Here is a 19380-nt window from a genome sequence, read left to right as displayed (position 1 = left end):
AAACATATTTTAAAACGTGATAAGCAATACAATTATATTAAACAAATGTTCGAATATAATTATCATAACTTAAATTCAGGACCTGCCGCTGAACCAACATCGTTCAAGGTAAAAAAGCATCCTATGTGTCAGGGGGAAAGGGAGAGGGAGAGGGAGAGGGAGAGACACACACAGAGACAGAGAGAGAGAGACAGAGAGAGTAGTAGTAGTAGTAGTGGTAGTGGTGGAGGTAATGTAGGCTGCTGCTGCCAGTCAAAGAGTGGATTTCTAATTAACTTAACACAAAACCTCTCCAACTTTTACTTGGTAGGTACATGTAGGCCTATATGTTGTCTTTATTGTATGTGTGTAGTAGCTATAGTGTGTAGCTATAGCCTTGTTCTATTTCTAACAACAATTTCACAGGTGGACAGGTCATGAAGTGTATGGTTGGATGTTTTGAGTAGCCTAAAAGTTGCCTAAATTAGTGATAGCTGATGAAATGTGTAAGCTATTGAGTGATAGGAAATAATGAAGTCAGATAGTGTTATCATCGTGATGTGAGCGAGAAGGGGGATGCCTTAATTCTGTTTAAGCTTCAGTTTCACCATGCTGTCTTGAAAGGGGCAACTGAGGCTCACTGACACACTTCTCAACGTTTTAGCTATATGATTTTCAATCACAGGTCCGAGATATATTGTTCATTTACTTTTTGCACTATGGCATTAAGAGGCCATTGTAGGCCCTATATTAATGTTGTTTTGTTATATGACATTTTGCTTTTCATATGATTAGCCTATCTTTTGAAACAGCAATTTGTGGAAGCTTGTAGGCTTACAGAGAATAATTTCACCCACTCTTTTACTGCTGTAAACTATGTGACATTAAACTTGAAGTTGAGTTGAAGTTGATTAGCACTGTAGGGCTTCAACCATGTAATAATAATCATGATTGGAGGTCTTGATTTTCTATTCACAATCACTTATTAAGCAAAAGTGTAGATTAGCATGCATTCATTCACTGTTGCAGCCAACTGCCAGTTGACTGAATTAGCTTAATATTGTTAATAGCTTTCTAATTATTTTACATTCAACAACTGATGATTAGAGTACTCTGATTCTCTGTGTATGGCTCCTTGTTGCAGTTACAATTGTGTTGTTGTATTAATGAATTACTTAATTAATTAACTTATTTATTTATTTACTTTATAGGCAATCCAGACAGTATTGTCTGTGGTATTGTTTAATCATTGCAGCTATAATTTACCGTGAATATAATTATTAAGGGACAAAATTAAAGCACTGAAAAATGACAAATACAGGATTCAATATGAAGATCATCATTTGAACAAGTTTTCTACAGGTTGCAGAGGAGATGGACTTTTTGTGTTAATATTGTGCTGATAGAACTGAGGACATTGTGTTGTTGCTACTGTCTGGCAGGCAGATGGTTTTTTACAGATTACCATCCTCATGAGCAGATTAGCACAGTTTATTGAATGCTTGACTGGGCTGACTGGGCTGACTGACTGACTGACTGACTGACTGACTGACTGACTGACTGACTGAAGTGCTTGGGTGGCTTACTGCCTGGGTGGTTTACTGAGTGACAGTCTGACCATAGCAAGTGATTGCTTAGTGACCTCTCTCCTCCACAGCTTTATATTTTGTTGCCATGAGAAAGATTCAACCAACTCTAACGCTGTTACTGGCTGAATTATTGTCATTAGTTCTTCAACAATGGCAGAATGGCTGGTTAATCATCAGTTAACTGACTGAATGACCGATTGCCTATAGAAAAAAAACACTTTAGGTTTTTGCACCACTGCCTGGGGGACTCATTGATTTGTTCACAGGAGGTAGAGCACAATAATGTGAGACCCTGTTTTGTTTAGGCGCATGAGACTGGATGACTGTCTGTCTTATTGACAGACAGTCATTGACAGGAAATTGGGATAGGATGAATACAAGCCCCACTTCCAGATTAGACCTGAGGCGGGTGAGTGGGTCAATGGCATGTTAGTATTTAATAGAATAACATAGACTCAACCAGGACCCATGCTAATCTCCATGTGTTCCATCTTTGGCTCCCAACCCAGACTTTGAAAATGGTGGCCTAGAAATAGAAGCCATAGAACTGATTCTTCTTGTCTAAGAATACCCTCTTACCCACAACACCCCACTCCAGCTTTCTTTATATAAATGAACTTGCCACCCAACATATCACCCCTGACCCACATCTATATAAAACACATAGCTGACCTGTATAGTGTGTTAAAGACCGACATTTTTCACAGTTTAACCTTTCATAAAAAAAATCACCCCACATTTTTAGACTGGACCCAGCCTCATTTATGTTCTCATTCACAGTTCTGACCTGCTATACAGAAATCAGTTGGATGTTGGAGAAACTTACTTTGAGAACAGGATGAATTGATTTTCTGACTGTTTTTGGTTTTCATAAATGTTCAGTAGTACAGTATTGTATTTTATCACAAAGCAAATAGGGTTGTCCAATTTGTATGTTATTAGTTGTTTTCCTCCTTCAGTCTTTTGCCATTCAAGGCAAGGCCAGACATTTTATAGATATGTTTATCTACAAATGATATCTTTAAACTAGGCGCCTTCTAATTTTTTGTCATGCTTTGATTGTTTTTCTCATAAACACGGATGACAATCAAAGTATAATGTCTTATCTCTGGGAATTAGCCTCTTTGGAGTGCAAAAATAAAATTGACATGATAAGAACATTTTGATGTCCTCGAGCCTAGTATGCCCACAATTCTAAATCAGTTTTTCAGATACATACAAAGTCATTTCAGCAGTGTAGGTCACATCTGTTTTATGAATCCAGTGGTCTCTCCTCAAGAGGCATCATGGGGACAACAGCACCATCATGTGGTCACTTAGCACACTGATTGTACTCTACAATTATTATAACGGCATCAGACTTTCCTTATTTGAGTAAACTGCCCTAACTATGCCATATGCTGTGATTTGTCAAGGCTGTCAAATCCAACAAGGCAATGCGCAAAACAGCTGTCATGTCATGAATTGTTATGTTCAAATGGTGACATAGTTAATGAACAAATAATAAAAGTGCCTTTCATGTACTGATTTATTACTTAATTCTTGATGCCCTGTGTTTATAAGAAACATTTAAAAACACCACAGGAAACCCAGGTTGGACTTAAAACCACAACAGGGTAATTACAGGATGTATATGACCTTATAGGACTGCTGAGCCAACCGGATGCCATCCCATAAAAAACAGGCCCACTGACCTACTCAATATAAATAAATAGATTTGACTCTGAGTTTCCCTAAGGGTATTTTTAAATACTATGTAACAGATCTACTGCCTCTATTCCTGCACTCCAACTCTTGCAGTGCAGTTAGATTAATATGCACCAACAACACTGTTTGCTGCTAGTGTCTACTTTTCTCTGCTGCAAAATTAGGAATGACATAATGACTTTGATGAAATACAAAGTGATAGGCGGAGAACTGTACACTGTCATGTGTGAACAGTAACTTGTCTAGGAGAGATGAGTGCTAAGTAGAGACTCACTCTCTCTCTCTCTCTCTCTCTCTCTCTCTCTCTCTCTCTCTCTCTCTCTCTCTCTCTCTCCCACTCACACACACACACACACACACACACACACACACACACACACACACACACACACACACACACACACACACACACACACACACACACACACACACACACACACACACACACACACACACACACACACACACACACACACACACACACACACACAGCAGCTGTGGTCTGAGCAAGGTCTTGTAAATTCTAGCATTCTCTCAGCAGTCACCTATTAACCTAACAGTCTCCAAGTACAAATGCAAACTATTTGTCTATCCTGTTAACTGTTGAGTTGTAGGACTCATGTAGTCCATGTTTTTGGCAATTTCTCAGCAAATCAGCTGTTGCACCAACATTGCAACATGAATTGTAATTCCCTAGATGCACCTCTTCCCATAGGCCAGGCATTGTGTGCAACACTATAATACTTTATTTATTTACTTTATTTAAGGAGATCAATCCCAATACATTGCCGTACAGACTACCTCTCCATTTTGCGTGTTCCACCCTGCGTATAGGGTAGGCTGTCCCATTCCTTTTGCAGTTTGAGGGTTAGTGGCCATCTAGCCTTCCAGAAGACCCTCTGTTCAGATGCGTACTTAAAATGGATGGGTAGAAGAAAATTCTCAAATGTTTTGCAGGCAGGGCTTAAAGAAATATAGCAGGGTGAAAACATGCCATTGTGTATAAGAACCAACACAGTTGCCGCTAATAAAAGTATAATGGGTGTGATTTAGGTGTGCCAATGGGCATTGACAATACTGTTCACTACTCTCTATGCTTGCACATTGGCACTGCCAGGGTGCACCTAACCATTATTAATGTTATTAGCTGCAGCTGCTTTGCTTAATAGACTGCCATGTTTTATTCTGTTGTAGTTCTTAACCTGGAAAACAAACTACAAAATCCCTCTAGGGTTTCTGTGTCATTATTTTCTTCAGCATTGTAGTGCTCTGGTAATGTTTGTTTATGCGTGCACACACGCACACGGGCAAGCCATAGACTGTAAAAAAAGAACGCTCATGCACACACACACACGCACGCACGCACGCACGCACGCACGCACGCACACACACACACACACACACACACACACACACACACACACACACACACACACACACACACACACACACACACACACACACACACACACACACACACACACACACACACACACACACACACACACACACACACACACACACACACACACACACACACACAAAACCCCATCATGGTAGGCAATACAAAATGCATAATAAAATCCAATTTCGCAATTAATTTACAATAAACAGGCGTGAAAACGTATTGTTGTAAATATAAATCTCTCAATGTAAAACCAGACAGCAAATACCTGAATGTAATCACCTCTCTATTTCATTCTGTCTCCCTCCAATCTCTGTCCATCTCTGTGTCTTTGTCTGTTTATTTTAGTACCATGGAGGAGTCAGACTTACTGAAGGAGAGACTCCAGGCCCTCACTGTAAGGTTTTACTCTGCTTTGTATACTGTAAACTCAGGATGTGCTCCTCAGTAAAATCTGCAGCTATAACCTCCTGTTTTGCCACTACCCCCTGTGTACATAATACATATTACATACATATCAGCTCTTTCATTTTAATACTTCTTCAGACTCAGCGCAGGCATTTATTCAACAATTAAGGACAATCAACACTGTAAAATGAATGAGTGTCAATGTAACTCTGAAATTGTACAAATTGATCCGAAAGGGTGTATTCGGGCAATTTGCAGACAGAGTACAGACACTCAGACATGACAAGAAACTGCTACCTATATCATTTGTGTGTAGAAGACAAAGTTGATCAATCAAAAAATTGTCAGCAACACCATTCTGAACAGGGAACGATATTTTTAGAATATGTAAAATAAATTACAATGACAGTGAAGCCCTGCAATGGCTAATAATACGCCAAAAAGTGTGATCTCTCTTTACTCATACTTGACTCTCCTCTGCTCTCATTTACTCAATGTTCCACTTTTCTCTTGCTCCTGTTGTCCCAGGAGAAGCGTCGTGTTCAGGAGGACATCAGACAGAAGAAACAGGAACTGGACCGAGAGAAACTCAAACTAAAACACCTGAAGGTTTGCAAAACCCATTTACAGTACCTCCAGAATACTGGTAGAGAGAAACACTCACAAGTTACTCAATGTGAAGGAGCATGATGAACATGAGTTCTTACACTATTCATTTCTTTGCAAACTGGAGTCTGTTGCAATGACTATTATACTTTGCTATAATTATGCAATAATACATGAGAGAGAGAGTGCTATGCTGTGAGTTATTGGCACCGGTGCACAGTGAAATTCTCAGTGTGCACATTTGTACATTCTCTGAGTTAAGGATTTTACAGCGTGTACTGCGGTCATAGAGACAAGGCCAAACAAAGTTCTGTATCACTACTATTGCGTTACTAACAGCTGCAGTGGCTGTTGCTAGGATACAGGTAAGTTAAACAAGGTGGATGTGTTCTGACTGCTATATCAGGGGATATTGTCAGTCATTACAATGCCCCTCAGCCAATCACAATGTGAGCTCAAAACAAACTTTGCTATAATAACACTATAGCGTGACCACCTTCCAAAGATGATAAAGATAATAATTATGTTCACTCATATTTTCAGACATTTTCTTTGCAGTCAAAATTGAAAAATCTGGCAGCAATATCTTGGTTTCCCTATTACTGCAGCGCCAGAGAGTCTACCTCACTAAGAGCATAATCACATCTATCTCATAATCAAGATGATCTTATTATGCAATGGAAAAGTTAGTTTACAGCAAAGAGGACAGACCTTATTAACCCTACATGATCATTCATCTCTTAAGAGAATTCTCATCTGTGAGCAAAGTTAGAGGCAGTCATATATCTGCTGCGTCAAACAAACCCTCTGTCTTGTTTACTTTTTTATCGTTTTGTTGCTTGGTAGCGATGAAAAATGGCCTCAGAGTGTGCCTTGGGTTTGATTAAGGCATTTGTACACAGCAACATCCTGCGTGCTTTACACAATTTAGTTACGCTGTGGTGATGTTTCCCTGCTCCATGTGTTTGAACTCCTTGACACAAGCAACACCGATATGAGAATGGTATTCAGTGACCACACACGACCACATCATTGCTTTTAACACAATTGCTCCTGCTACTTGTGAACGGGTTGTCCGTTGTGTCAACAGAAGACGGCTCTGAGAGAACAGTGGCTATTGGGGGACTCGGCTTCCCACAACGCACTGCAGCAGCGGCAAAAGAGCCTGTTGGCTGACCAACAACAGACAAGAATACTGCAGAGTAACATACACAGGTAAAACAAAGACAAAACAAATACACTAGACTATCTGTATACTCTCTGTCAGCGGCCGGGGAATCTGAACTGAAATCATTATCGTTATACTACATATTGATTTTGTAAATGTAGATATTGCTTTCATGCATTTGCTTGGTTCTATTCTGCATCTTGTTTCTTGAAGCCAAAGAGAGCCCAAACAATGAACAGATGCTCTGTTTTTGATACCAGCTTTGCTTTCCTTTTTTCAGTCATCGCTACCTGAGCTGGGTTCAGTTTCAACAACTGTAGTATAATTACCTTTATTATTTTATTCTCATACAGAGGGTTCAGAGTTCAGACCCTCTTTTCCAGTGTTGCCAAGATTTAGTATGTTTGGACTTTTAGGCTTTGTTTAGAATTAAAACACATCTGACCCCTCCCTTGTCTAAGACACACTTGTCTGCTCCAAGTGTCCACTAGACTCTTCTCCCTCCTGGATCTGCAGACTCACTCACCTTTTTCCACCCCAGGCTTGTTAGGCTATGTTGACAGATATCCACCTTTAAGAGCCTTTTCTGCTGAGGCCATGGAATTGACTGAAACAGACTTCATATCAGTGTAACTGCTTGGAACTTGGCGAATATTGAAAAAGTTTGAAACTAGTAGGTTTAGATGAGGATGTCAGAAAAAAGTGTAGGACCCAAATTCAGGATGAGGCTGGTAGATTAAGAAGTGTTTGAAAACACAAACACAGGAACTAGGAAATACATAAGAACGACATCACTTTACAAGAACTAAATCAATGGGAACACAAGAAAATATTCAAGAGAACTAAGCCACAAGGAACTGGAGTCAAAACAGCACACACCCGACATTTCACAACTAACTACCAAAGTAGCAATGGGAACAGCGGGTATACAAACACACATGGGTGAACATAAATACAATTAGCACATGATAGGCTAGATTAGAACACTAGACACAGGTGAACTCAACTGACAAGCACAGGGCTAGGGGAGGGGACTAACAGGTGGAGATAACTAATAATCACAGGGAGGTGAGGCAAGACAAGTAACAGTAACTAAGGAAAACCGGAAACGCTAGGACTTGACTACAAAATAAAGGTACACAAGTATCAAGTAAAACCCTTACTAAAACTAAGAAACAAGACCTATTACTCCAAATTACACACCTAACCCTACAGCTTAAGAAACAAGGAGCACAAGAAAACACAACAGGGAGACACAATACAACACGGATTGTGACAGACTGAACAACTCTATGGCAAATGTATAAGTGTATCAGTCTTTTATAGACAAGCACCGAGGTCTGTGTTTGTAGCACTCAATTTATTTTCTTCCCCAATTCCCCAACTTCCCTCACCCCTGACTTCTGACCTTTAGAGGTGGAAACTCCACCTCCAAATCCATTGCCTCCATTAAAGGACAACTTCATTCATTTTCAACCTAACTTCATATAGTAATTGGTCCTCACTAATGCTCATTATAATATGGTACAATTTTTGTCTACTCGGTCTGTGTCTCAGAGGAGGGCTGTGGACAGTTCAGAAACCCGCCTACCAGTGACATCATCGATGGGGAATCCAAGCTAATAGAAGCTGCAGGCTTTCTATTCCTAGAAAGTTAGCGTGCTATAATGGAAGCCATTGTTTCTCGTGTTAATACAATTCTAAACAAAAATAAATAAATCTTGATTGAAAAAAAAAACACCTGCCTAACAAGGATGTCACTGGTAGACGGTTTCTGAAGTGTCCACAGCCCTCCTATGAGAAACAGACCAAGTAGATTTTATTTTACCATATTATCATGAGCATTTGTGAAGACCAATTATATGAAGATTGACAATGGGTGAAGTTGTCCTTTAATGTCAGCATTAATAACATTTAGCATTCTTAGAGAGTATCATCCGTATCATTAGCAGCAAACTGAACTTTATCCTCTGATGTGTTAGGATAGAGAGTGAGGTGGAGTCTCTGGAAAGGGAGGAGTCTATGATCTCCACCAATGAGAGATTCATCCTCCTCAGACTGAAGGCTGTGGAGAAAAGCCCTGAGGAAATTATCAAGGTACACACACACACACACACACACACACACACACACACACACACACACACACACACACACACACACACACACACACACACACACACACACACACACACACACACACACACACACACACACACACACACACACACACACACACACACATATGCACGCACGCACACATTCATTCATCCACCTATTCTTTCAACCTTATAGTCATACATCATGTTCAAACTGTTGTGTGTGTCTTTCAGGAAGCCCAGCAGAACTTCATTCCAGGTGAGGAGTTTACATTCTTAGAAAGACACACCTACTGTATATGCACAAAATAGAAGTAGTTATGCCAACTCATTATTTTGCATTTAAATCAGTTAATCTGACAACTGTGGCTGAGGGTATAACATGCAGGTAATCAACTCTAATTAGAAAATCAGATGAACAGTGAAGCAAGTGCAAACTTTTGAGCCCCCGTTCCAGATTTTTTATAATGATTATCAGAATTAGGATTATCTTGTTTGCCAGGTATGTTTGCACCTACAAGGAATTGTTATTACAGTGTATATAATTACAGTGTATACAGCAAGTGATCATGATCACTTGCTGTGTATAATGTATATTATCATATTGTTGTTATTCACTGTAATAACAATGAACAAGTTATAACTACAACAGCGTACGGGTGGGGATCGTGGGATTTTCCTAAAATAACTGAAAAGGGCATTTCTACCACAACTAAATATTTTAGTAAATTTCACTAAAATATTTAGTTGTGGTAGAATGCAGCCAAACACTGAACCCTTTTCAGTTATTTTAGGAAAATCCCACGATTCCCACCCGTACGCTGTAGTAGTTATCAATCTTTAATCTTCTCTGATCATTTTCTAGGACGTTTTGTGGACTCCAACATTCTAAACTTTCTTGTAGGGGTTTGTTACGGTTAATACTTTAAGTGTTTAACACATTTTTGTGTTATAATCAAAACCTGACTAGTTACACCAAGTTAGATGTCACGTGACCAGGGTGTAAGCTATCTGTCTGCAATACGAATAGCAATACAATGTACAACAAACAATGTATAACATGTACAAATGGTGATGTACACCTGTTACACGAGTAGTGTTTTAGGGTGGGGTTTTTAAGATGGTGTGGTTTCAGGATTTCCAGAACAGAATTGTTTGTTGAGGGTTACACCCTGAAGAAGGCTATGGGGCCGTTATGCGCATAGGCTGTATCCCCATCACAGTTTTTAATTCATTTCAATGATGAAATAGCCATCTGAATAAAAGCTTTCACCAGAAGAGTGCCTGGTTGCTTTTCCTTTGTTGCTATCCACAGCTAAATTGACAGTGTTTTGTGTTTTCTCCATACAGAGCCCATCCAGTCCATCACAGCGCCCCCTGATCAACCACAATCCTTGTCTCTATCAGCCAATGGACATGCTAACCCACCCCGACAGAGTGAGACATACAGACAGAACAGACACACAATCTTTTTGCAATTAGTTTTCCATTTAGTTACTGCCCAGGACTAAGGAAATCCTACAGTATGTTGCACCTAGGGTGCAACATATTTAAGTGGGACCCCCTTCCCCCGCTCCCAAAAACTACCAGTAACAAAAGGTGGGCAGACAGCAAAATAATAAACAAAAAGAAACTAAACATAATCAAATCAATGGAACAAAAAGACAAATCATTAACCTCACACCTACTCAGAAAAAGGAGAAAAAAGGTTAAACCTACTGTAAATGCTACCCACCCCTTCCATTTGGCCAAAGGAGATAGGTCACCACAGTAGTCCACCTGACCGCAGCCACTGTATGCAGCTTTGTTCATGAACTGTACAGCTATGTTCTCACAATCGATTGCTAACTATTAGACAGGGAGGCCAAGGCAATGTTAGACTGTTGTTATGTGTAGCAGAATTACATTTCTGTTTAAAATCTACTATATGAATAAGCTCTCTCTCCCTGCCTGTCTCTTTATCTCTCTCATTGTCTCTCAGCTCTGTTTGCCATGGAGATCAATGTGGCTAAGAATCTTCTAACGGGAGAGAGCAAGGTCGTCTCTACGGCGACAGTGACCCCCCAGGAGCTGAGTCACTGCTCAGGGGTCAAAGTTTATGATGATGGCAGAAAGTGTGTTTTCGCCCTGGAAGCCAACAGGGTAATATTACAACACTAATATTGGTATTACTTTAATATACAGCACAGTGTCAGATCTATCTACTGTACATGCTGAGGTTAAGCTTACAGTAGTTGGCATACCGGGCAGTTAAAGATTCATGTATAACGAAATAAATACAGAATGCTGTAAGGTAATTCCATAGAAGGTGTTGTTAACAACAGGGCTGTGTATCACCAAACAATACCCAAGGGTCCTGGGTGATTATATTGCAATTGGATAGCACTAAAATGCATGAAATGACCCAGCAAGGAACTTAATAAAAACGAGTCAGATGACATCAGCTATGGAACACAATGTTGCCTCCTCTCTAAAAGCTGTAAACATACAGATGGAGAAAGTGCCAAATGGAGCAAACTACACATTGGACAGAAATTATTATGTTTACATACATGGGGGATGCATTTTAATGACAGGTGAATTTTAATGTAAGATCCTGTTAAATACACACAATTCATACACACGATACATGTCAATGGTTACATTTACGTGCACACAATAACATGATTATTATTGTCCTTATTCAGAACTAGATTTTCAGGCTGCTACATCTACGCCACCAAATCTAAAGTGGTCTCTCCTTATGTGGGCATGTTACGTTTGTGATGTCCACCCATCGTCCACTGTCAACCCGCAATTCAGTTTTAATATAAGGATAAGACAATATCCCTATTAAGCTTTAAATGTGTTGCCTAAAGAACTGTCCTCGTCTCGGTCTTGGTCTCGGTGCATGTCATGATGTTGTTGATGACTAGCTGATAGTCATGGGTGGACGGACGTTCAGTGGACGGTGGATAGGCGTCACAAACATAACATCCAGATTTGATTGAACAGGCTTCGCGTCATGTAATGCTCTGATCAGCACTTCCTGATGTGAGGGCTGAACATCTAGTACTCCACAATCCCGATTTCAGAATATGCTTAAAGGGATAGTTCACCCCTAAAATTTTCTATCGATTAGTCACCCTGTGAAAACTTGAATTCATGGATATGTTTTTGTTTTTGTCATAAGCCAATTATTTGATGACCGGCAGTGGTTCCGGTAGGAGACACAAAGAGTCTCCTTTGTATCTCCTACCGGAACCGCTGCCTATCGGTTCGCTGGTCATCAAATTATTGGCTTAGGATTGCGACAAAAACAAAAAAATATCCATGAATTCAAGTGTCCATGGAGTGATACACATACATGATAAATACATTTTTGGGGTGAACTATCCCTTTAAGAATATGCTTGGCTCAGTTAAGCATATACTCACTGTGTGTCTGTGAGTATGGCAATAATAATGTGATGTTTATAGTAAGCTACATGGCCTTCAAAAGAATAAAAAACTACTGTTTGATTCTGCTCCTCGCAATCTGACCTCTCTCCTGGTTCTGCTCCTATAGGGCTCACATAACCAGGGGGGCAACGTGACTGAGTTGTCACCCAGTGAAGTAGAACAGCTACTCAGGGATGCTACACAGCATCGCCGTGGAAATCATCAGAAGAACAGAAAGGGTGAGGGGCATCACTATAACAACCAGCATGACAGCCATCACAATGGCAACCATGACCTCAGAAACAACCACTGGGAGGAAGATGGCTACTTTAATAACCCCCAAAACCACTTTAGTGACAAGGAAAGTTGTTACAGAAGTCAGAAGGACATAGATTCCCATAACGACCAGGGGTATCACCATAGAAACCAACAAGGGGTAGGACCTGGCTTCCCCAGACAGGAAGATGATCACTCTATCTACCACCAGGAGAGAAATGGTCATAGAAACCAGCGTGAGGTTTACCGTGCCAACCGCTCCAACAGTGTTGTAAGAAGTGTAAGCAAGAGGAGTCAGCGTGCCATTGTCTGCCCTCCGCCAAGAGCACATGACCTGGAAGTGGCAGTGCCCGCCTACCACCCGGAGCTCTGCTATACTCCGGCCAATCACATTCCTCTGAGCGATTACATCAGCGTGGAGGAGGGAGAAGAACTGTACGCCTACAACCCGCCCCCTTACCGGTCAGCGCGTGGTCACCACAGAGATGTCAAATCGGCATCCGCCGCTCTGTTCTACGATCCCGGTGACTCTGAACGAGGCCCTTCCCCCCTCTATGAACCAGACGCCCCTTACACAATACTCGATGCCATGGACACCACCGAGCCAATCACAGCCGTCTTCCTGGGCTTCCAGACTAGTCAGGATGAGAGTGACCAAGAGTACCAGGGCTCCATCAAGGCGGAGCTTGTTGTCATCGGCGATGAAGATGATGATGATGATGATGATGATGATGATGATGATGATGATGATGATGAATATGTTGATGGTGAGTTGCAGGAAGAGGGAAAACCCAGTCAGCCAGAAGCCAATGGAGAAGCCTGGCAGGTGGACATGGGCCCAGGCAAACGGAGACCGATGGGACCAGGCATCAAAAAGATCAACAAAAATCACAAAGCCTGTTGCACGGTTTGCTGACAACTAACCCTCCTGCCTAACAGACTGAGAAGAGATAAGGAAATATAAATCTATTAACTAAGCTATTGATTATCTATCTGTCTGGCTATCTATCTACTGTCTATCTATCAGCCTGTCTACTTACTCGCCTATACATATCTACTACATTCCTAGAATGATTTGGTCACAGCTTCCTAATGTGCTCCTTGTCGTTTGATGGATGTAACCAATGTCTTCATTTAGACATGAGTAGATCCAATCTGTTTTACAAAGAGATACATAGTTTTCCTGCACCACTGGAAACTCGCTTTGGCAGCCAATCATATGTGGCCCTCCTTTGTCTACCTCTGCAGGTTCAATCTAGTTGTGTAGTACTTGTAGTGTCACTACTACAAATATACAACAACAACTACTACTACTACTACTACTACTACTACTACTACTACTACTACTACTACTACTACTACTACTACTACTACTACTACTACAAGTAAGACGCGCGAACGCTGGAAGCGAACGCAGCTCGAAAATATTGTGCATTACGGACTGTGTGTGTGTGTGTGTGTGTGTGTGTGTGTGTGTGTGTGTGTTTTGACTGCACTCTGGCGCCACTCTGTTGGTTGCACACAGGCAGTGCAGTGCACACATACTGCACACAGACAGACAGACAGAGACACAATGAGAGCAGAGTTTCATAGTATGCTCCACTTCGCCGCGCCTCCTTCCGCGTTCGCAACTACTACTACTACTACTACTACTGCTACTAATGCTACTACTGCCACTAACACTACAGTACTACTTAGTGCCAACAACAGATGGTAGGAAAGCAACATATAACCATGGTACAAGAAAATGAAAAGTCATGTTATCATGGAAGGGGGCCATAAAACACATTGAGGCATTTCATTAACTATTATGTTGTAAGATTTACAACAGTGGTTATTGAGGGGGTTCCAGGGGGTCCCCAGCTAAATTAGTTAATATATCAATGTAATCACTTTAACCCTATATACTGTAAATCAGCTATTTGAAAATAACCAATCTGCAAAGAAAAGTTTTAATCTTGAAATTAGTTTGAAAGATTTCGAATATCTTTGATTCATTTTAACACAAATCTTGTATGGGGGTCCCTGAAACAAAATATTTTCAAAAGGGGGTCCACGGACAAATACATATTAACTTAAAATGTTTGAGAACCACTGATTTAGAAGATAAAGTTAGTGACAAAAAAGGTTAGACGGTTGACCAAAGACTTTTCTGTTTAGATGCTTTGTGTGCAAGCTTTTGTATCAAATGTTTAAACCTAACTTTGTCTATATGTGGCCTGCATACAGTATGTGCAGCCTAGTGTGTGTGTGTGTGTGTGTCTCTGTGTGTGTGTGTGTGTGTGTGTGTGTGTGTGTGTGTGTGTGTGTGTGTGTGTGTGTGTGTGTGTGTGTGTGCGTGTGCGTGTGCCTGTGCGCGCGTGCGTGCGTGCATGTGCGTGTGATGTGCGTGTGTGTGTGACTACCATGTAAATTAAGGATTTTAATAAACTTTTGTTACTAATCGAAACTAACAGCTCATCTCCTGTGTCTAACTAAACAATATCACAACACCTTGTGTGTGTGTGTGTGTGTGTGTGTGTGTGTGTGTGTGTGTGTGTGTGTGTGGGTGTGGGTGTGTGTGTGTGTGTGTGTGTGTGTGTGTGTGTGTGTGTGTGTGTGTGTGTGTGTGTGTGTGTGTGTGTGTGTGTGTGTGTGTGTGTGTGTGCGTGCGTGCATGTAATAAGCATTAATCTGAATTAATCTTATCTGATGTGAAAGGGCCCATGTCTCCTAAAGGGTCATGCTGAGCATCAGCTTGAGTCACTTCCTGTTTTCTCTCATTTCCTCTGTAGCGCTGCCTCTGTTATTAGTGTCAGTGACAGAATGACAACTAGCTGCTATGAAATAGGCTACAACTAATGTATACATGTGTGTTGCTGTGTGTAATAAGGTGTGACTAAATCAATGTTGAAGCAAAGTGACAAACCTTCCAGCCTACTATTACACAACCAATTACCAACGGTAAGTTTGATAGGTGTTTGTATAATTGATGATGGGACAGTTTTTAGTCTTTCAAATGTGATGACAACATTAATCTATCATTTAACAAAACTTTTATCTTCTAATAAGAATAGAAGAGAACAATAGAACATGGACAGTCGTCTCTGCCCAAGGTATTTAGCACTGAAATGTTAAGACAAGATGTCAGACTGACAGTTAAGATACCACATGGAGGTACTTTTATGCTGATGGCTGTGTGTGTGTGTGTGTGTGTGTGTGTGTGTGTGTGTGTGTGTGTGTGTGTGTGTGTGTGTGTGTGTGTGTGTGTGTGTGTGTGTGTGTGTGTGTGTGTGTGTGTGTGTGTGTGTGTGTGTGTGTGTGTGCGCGCACACGCGTGCATGTGTGCATGTGTGTTCTCTCCTGTCAGTCACAGCTGTCCAATTGAGGATTGAAGAGGAGCTGATCATTTGAACAGACAACATACCACCCCCCATCATAAAGCGAGGGGAATGATTATTATGATTATTTATGAGCCACCAGATCTTAAGCCTGTTTAACAACACTGTGATGTTTTGACTTGACTTGACATGTCCATATTAATTAAGAGAAACAATACGCTGCCAAATATTCCACTGGCTCTGATTATTGTTAATAATATGAAGTTCAAGTTCAACTATTTTTTTATATATACCTGGTGTTCATCGATTAGTTCAATGTTCAACAGGTAGTCACACGGTCACCAAGATCTGAGTCCAATAAGTCTGACTCAGGCCAGGTTATTGACCGCTTAATTCAGCAATCACTGACCCTACAATATACATCAAATATGTACATGTGCTCTGGGTCTCTCTGCCAAAACACAAAGGATGCACCATCCCAAAACCAACAAAAACACTAGTGCAGACCCTCATATGTCATGTCGAGGAATTCTGGAAGAATTACGAGTCATGACTTTTATCACGGGAGTGTGTGTAAGTCAAGTATCAAACCATGGTTGTACACATAGACATGAGGTGAGCTTGTGTCAACGAGCCACGCTATACTCATAACAATAAACATAATCTCGGTTCTGCACTATTCAGACTGTCGGGACATATCATAAGGCCAAAGATTAATAACATCTTCGCATCAATGTTTGTCCCAAGACAGCTCCTCACACTAGCTACATTACCTAACAGTGAATATAAGAAATTATTAGCACAGTACATTATACAATAAATTACGCAATATACAGTACAGGATAACTTTACATAACATACAACAATAATGTGCGGTGCCTTTGGTTGTTTAGCAACCTGTATGTGGAGTGGTGTGTGATTTGATGTTTGTTACAGTAAATGGAAGGCGTGAGAACAGAACATGAGTGGGGTGGCTAGTGTCCTTAATGATGTTTTGGGCTTTCCTTTTGTAGCAAGTGGTGTAAAAGTTATGAAGTTGTGGTAGTTCTAATGATTTTGTTGCTGTCTTTACAGTCCCTTGTAGTCTGCAATCCTCCTGGCTGTCATTGAAAGTACATTCAGTCTCCGCTGTGCTTTCTCGAGGAAGCACTTGGAATTGTGAGAACCATGTGAGGGCGTCTGAGATGTGTATAGAACAAAGAAATCTTAAAACTATCAACAATTTTAACAGATGTCCCATCATGAGTGTGATTACTCTTTTTGACATCAACAATGATTTATTTTTTATTTTCAGCATTTAGAGAAAGGCTGTTTTTATGGCATCATACCGTATGGTTAGATCTTCCACTTATAGGGAATCACAATGGTAACACATAGTGACTTGAAACAGACTATTGATTTGAATTGTCACTAGCATCATTGTGTAATTGCATTTAGGACAGACTCCCCAGACTCCCCTATACTGCATGGAAACTTTTAATGTGAAATGAATCAAAACTGAGCAACTGCATGGCCTGTGTACAGTACAATACACACGACCAACCAAAAGGCTTCTAGCCTAAAAATACAGTATGATGTAATAGTCAGAAGAGGTTGAGTTGTGCAACCTTACATTTTTTTAGAGGCCTACATCTTGAATACAAATGACTCACACTCTTGTTGGTGTCATCACTGGACATTTAATTTGGCAATTATAAATGATTCCAGCTGAAGGTAAATAAAGTACAACAGAAGCAGAATAAAGTGACTATTGAAGAGAAACCCAGAAAGTCACTATATTGGCTACATGAGTCCATACGGACTGTCCTAGCAAGTACTGTGTGGTATCACCCAGTATTTCCTTTATATTCAGTCAGCAGTGGCAGACCACCACAACATGAGATCACATCATCAATACAGAAAAGGAGAAATTAAAAAGAAAACTCATTGGAATAGTTTTCCCCCGTACATAACAAAAGGTTAGTTAAATGTTTAGCAGTAGTGATTCATCATAATTCTATCCAAGCACAAATAGTTATAATACAGTAGCTACAATGACAGTTGTGAACCCAAAATCACTACTGTAATGAAATAACAGGGTCACAATTGAGCATACAATATTATAGTAGTGCATAATATGTGGTATTACCTGTCTAGTGTACTACAATGATGCCATGCTGAAATGAACTGTGAACCCATTGCTCCAGTCTTCGCCATTACGCTGCATTCAAGACATCTCAGAAATGTTACAAACAACATGACATGACAAAGACTAGATACTGTACACTATCGACACTGCGTGGGCTGGTAGCTCATGGCAGCCCAGATGCAGAAGGCCAAGTTCAGACTTACATCATGGGCTACTACAATAGTGCAGACAACTAAAAGCGTATAGTACTATCAAAACAGTGGTTTAATATTGAAACACAAAAATAATGCCATTGTTTTTTTTTCTAATAACATGCTATTCAACTGGTGTTTGTGGAAGAACTCCAATTACTGAGTTGACTTGAATGCAGTTCATTCAGCAGCAAGAAAAGCTGGCCATTCAGTGGAAACCAAGCTAGGTAGGTAGCTCTGGTTAGCACCTGTTGGCCCTGGTGGAAAAAGCAGGCTAATGAGTAAGCCCTAAAACAACACAAAGCATGGCAGGCCTAGAATTTAAAATGGTCATTCCAACAAAATACTTTAAAATAACTTGCAATAAATAAATTAGAAGCTTTTTAACATCTCTCTCTCTCTCTCTCTCTCTCTCTCTCTCTCTCTCTCAGAAGAACAATTATCAGGTCATTGCTTGGTTTATAAATACTATATTACTATATCCAGTAAAAATACATTATAATAAATATCACTTTTTAGTAAGCAAGACGGGACATAAAAATATATAGAAATTTTCACCAGATCTTCACCAACTGTAATAAGATATTCACTCTGAAGTGTTGTGTTAGGTGAAGTCATGAGACAGTCAGATGGCAGAGTCATAAATAATAAGAGTTTAGCCAAGTTCTACTGTATATAAAATGACCATACAATTTGCAATGGGCATCTGTTCATCATCTGTACAAGGCATCTAAAGATCTGTTCATATAGAACCACCAGTCACTTACTACTGTACCACTGTCTATGGAGCAGGACTGCCAAACGGCTGACGCTGAAACCTCTCTCAATCTCTTTTCATTAATGGCTTATTAAAATCTCCTTTGAGCAGCGATTTTCAATGTCTGGGTTAACATCCACATCAAAACAAGTGTTTCAAAGAACTGATATCAAAAGCTTTTCTTCTTTTTTTTTTTACATAAATAACAACATAATTGATTTATGCTGTCCTATAAATGTTGGTTTATTTAACCACTTAAACCCCAGCATCCTTATTGTGTGGAGGGCTTTCGCAGAAAATAGCAGATCGACTCGCTCATAACGCGTAG

The 19380-nt window shown here is 40.3% G+C and overlaps 1 protein-coding gene across 10 annotated transcripts; it reads left to right on the top strand.

Annotated features, from left to right (window-relative positions):
- Positions 1 to 186: 186 nt before the first annotated feature.
- Positions 187 to 17486, top strand: palmda (palmdelphin a). Of its 10 annotated transcripts, XM_084057730.1 has the most exons (13): positions 187 to 306; positions 5029 to 5077; positions 5617 to 5697; positions 6785 to 6909; positions 8845 to 8959; positions 9196 to 9220; positions 10312 to 10398; positions 10943 to 11103; positions 12508 to 13361; positions 13395 to 13423; positions 15529 to 15599; positions 15713 to 15751; positions 16006 to 17486. In XM_084057730.1, exons 2-13 carry the CDS (start codon positions 5033 to 5035, stop codon positions 16021 to 16023), a joined length of 1650 nt encoding a protein of 549 aa, XP_083913856.1. In that variant the 5' UTR covers positions 187 to 306; positions 5029 to 5032; the 3' UTR covers positions 16024 to 17486. The 10 variants fall into 10 exon arrangements, with proteins under 10 accessions (XP_083913856.1, XP_083913855.1, XP_083913854.1 ...); XM_084057729.1 differs by having other exon boundaries at positions 12508 to 13423; positions 16012 to 17486; XM_084057728.1 differs by having other exon boundaries at positions 12508 to 13423.
- Positions 17487 to 19380: the final 1894 nt, after the last annotated feature.

Source organism: Gymnoscopelus microlampas, assembly GCF_963454915.1.
Source record: "Gymnoscopelus microlampas genome assembly, chromosome: 5".
Classification (NCBI taxonomy): Eukaryota; Metazoa; Chordata; class Actinopteri; order Myctophiformes; family Myctophidae; genus Gymnoscopelus; species Gymnoscopelus microlampas.
Note: the sequence above shows the minus strand (reverse complement) of the source record. Positions and strands in the feature narration are given on the sequence as shown.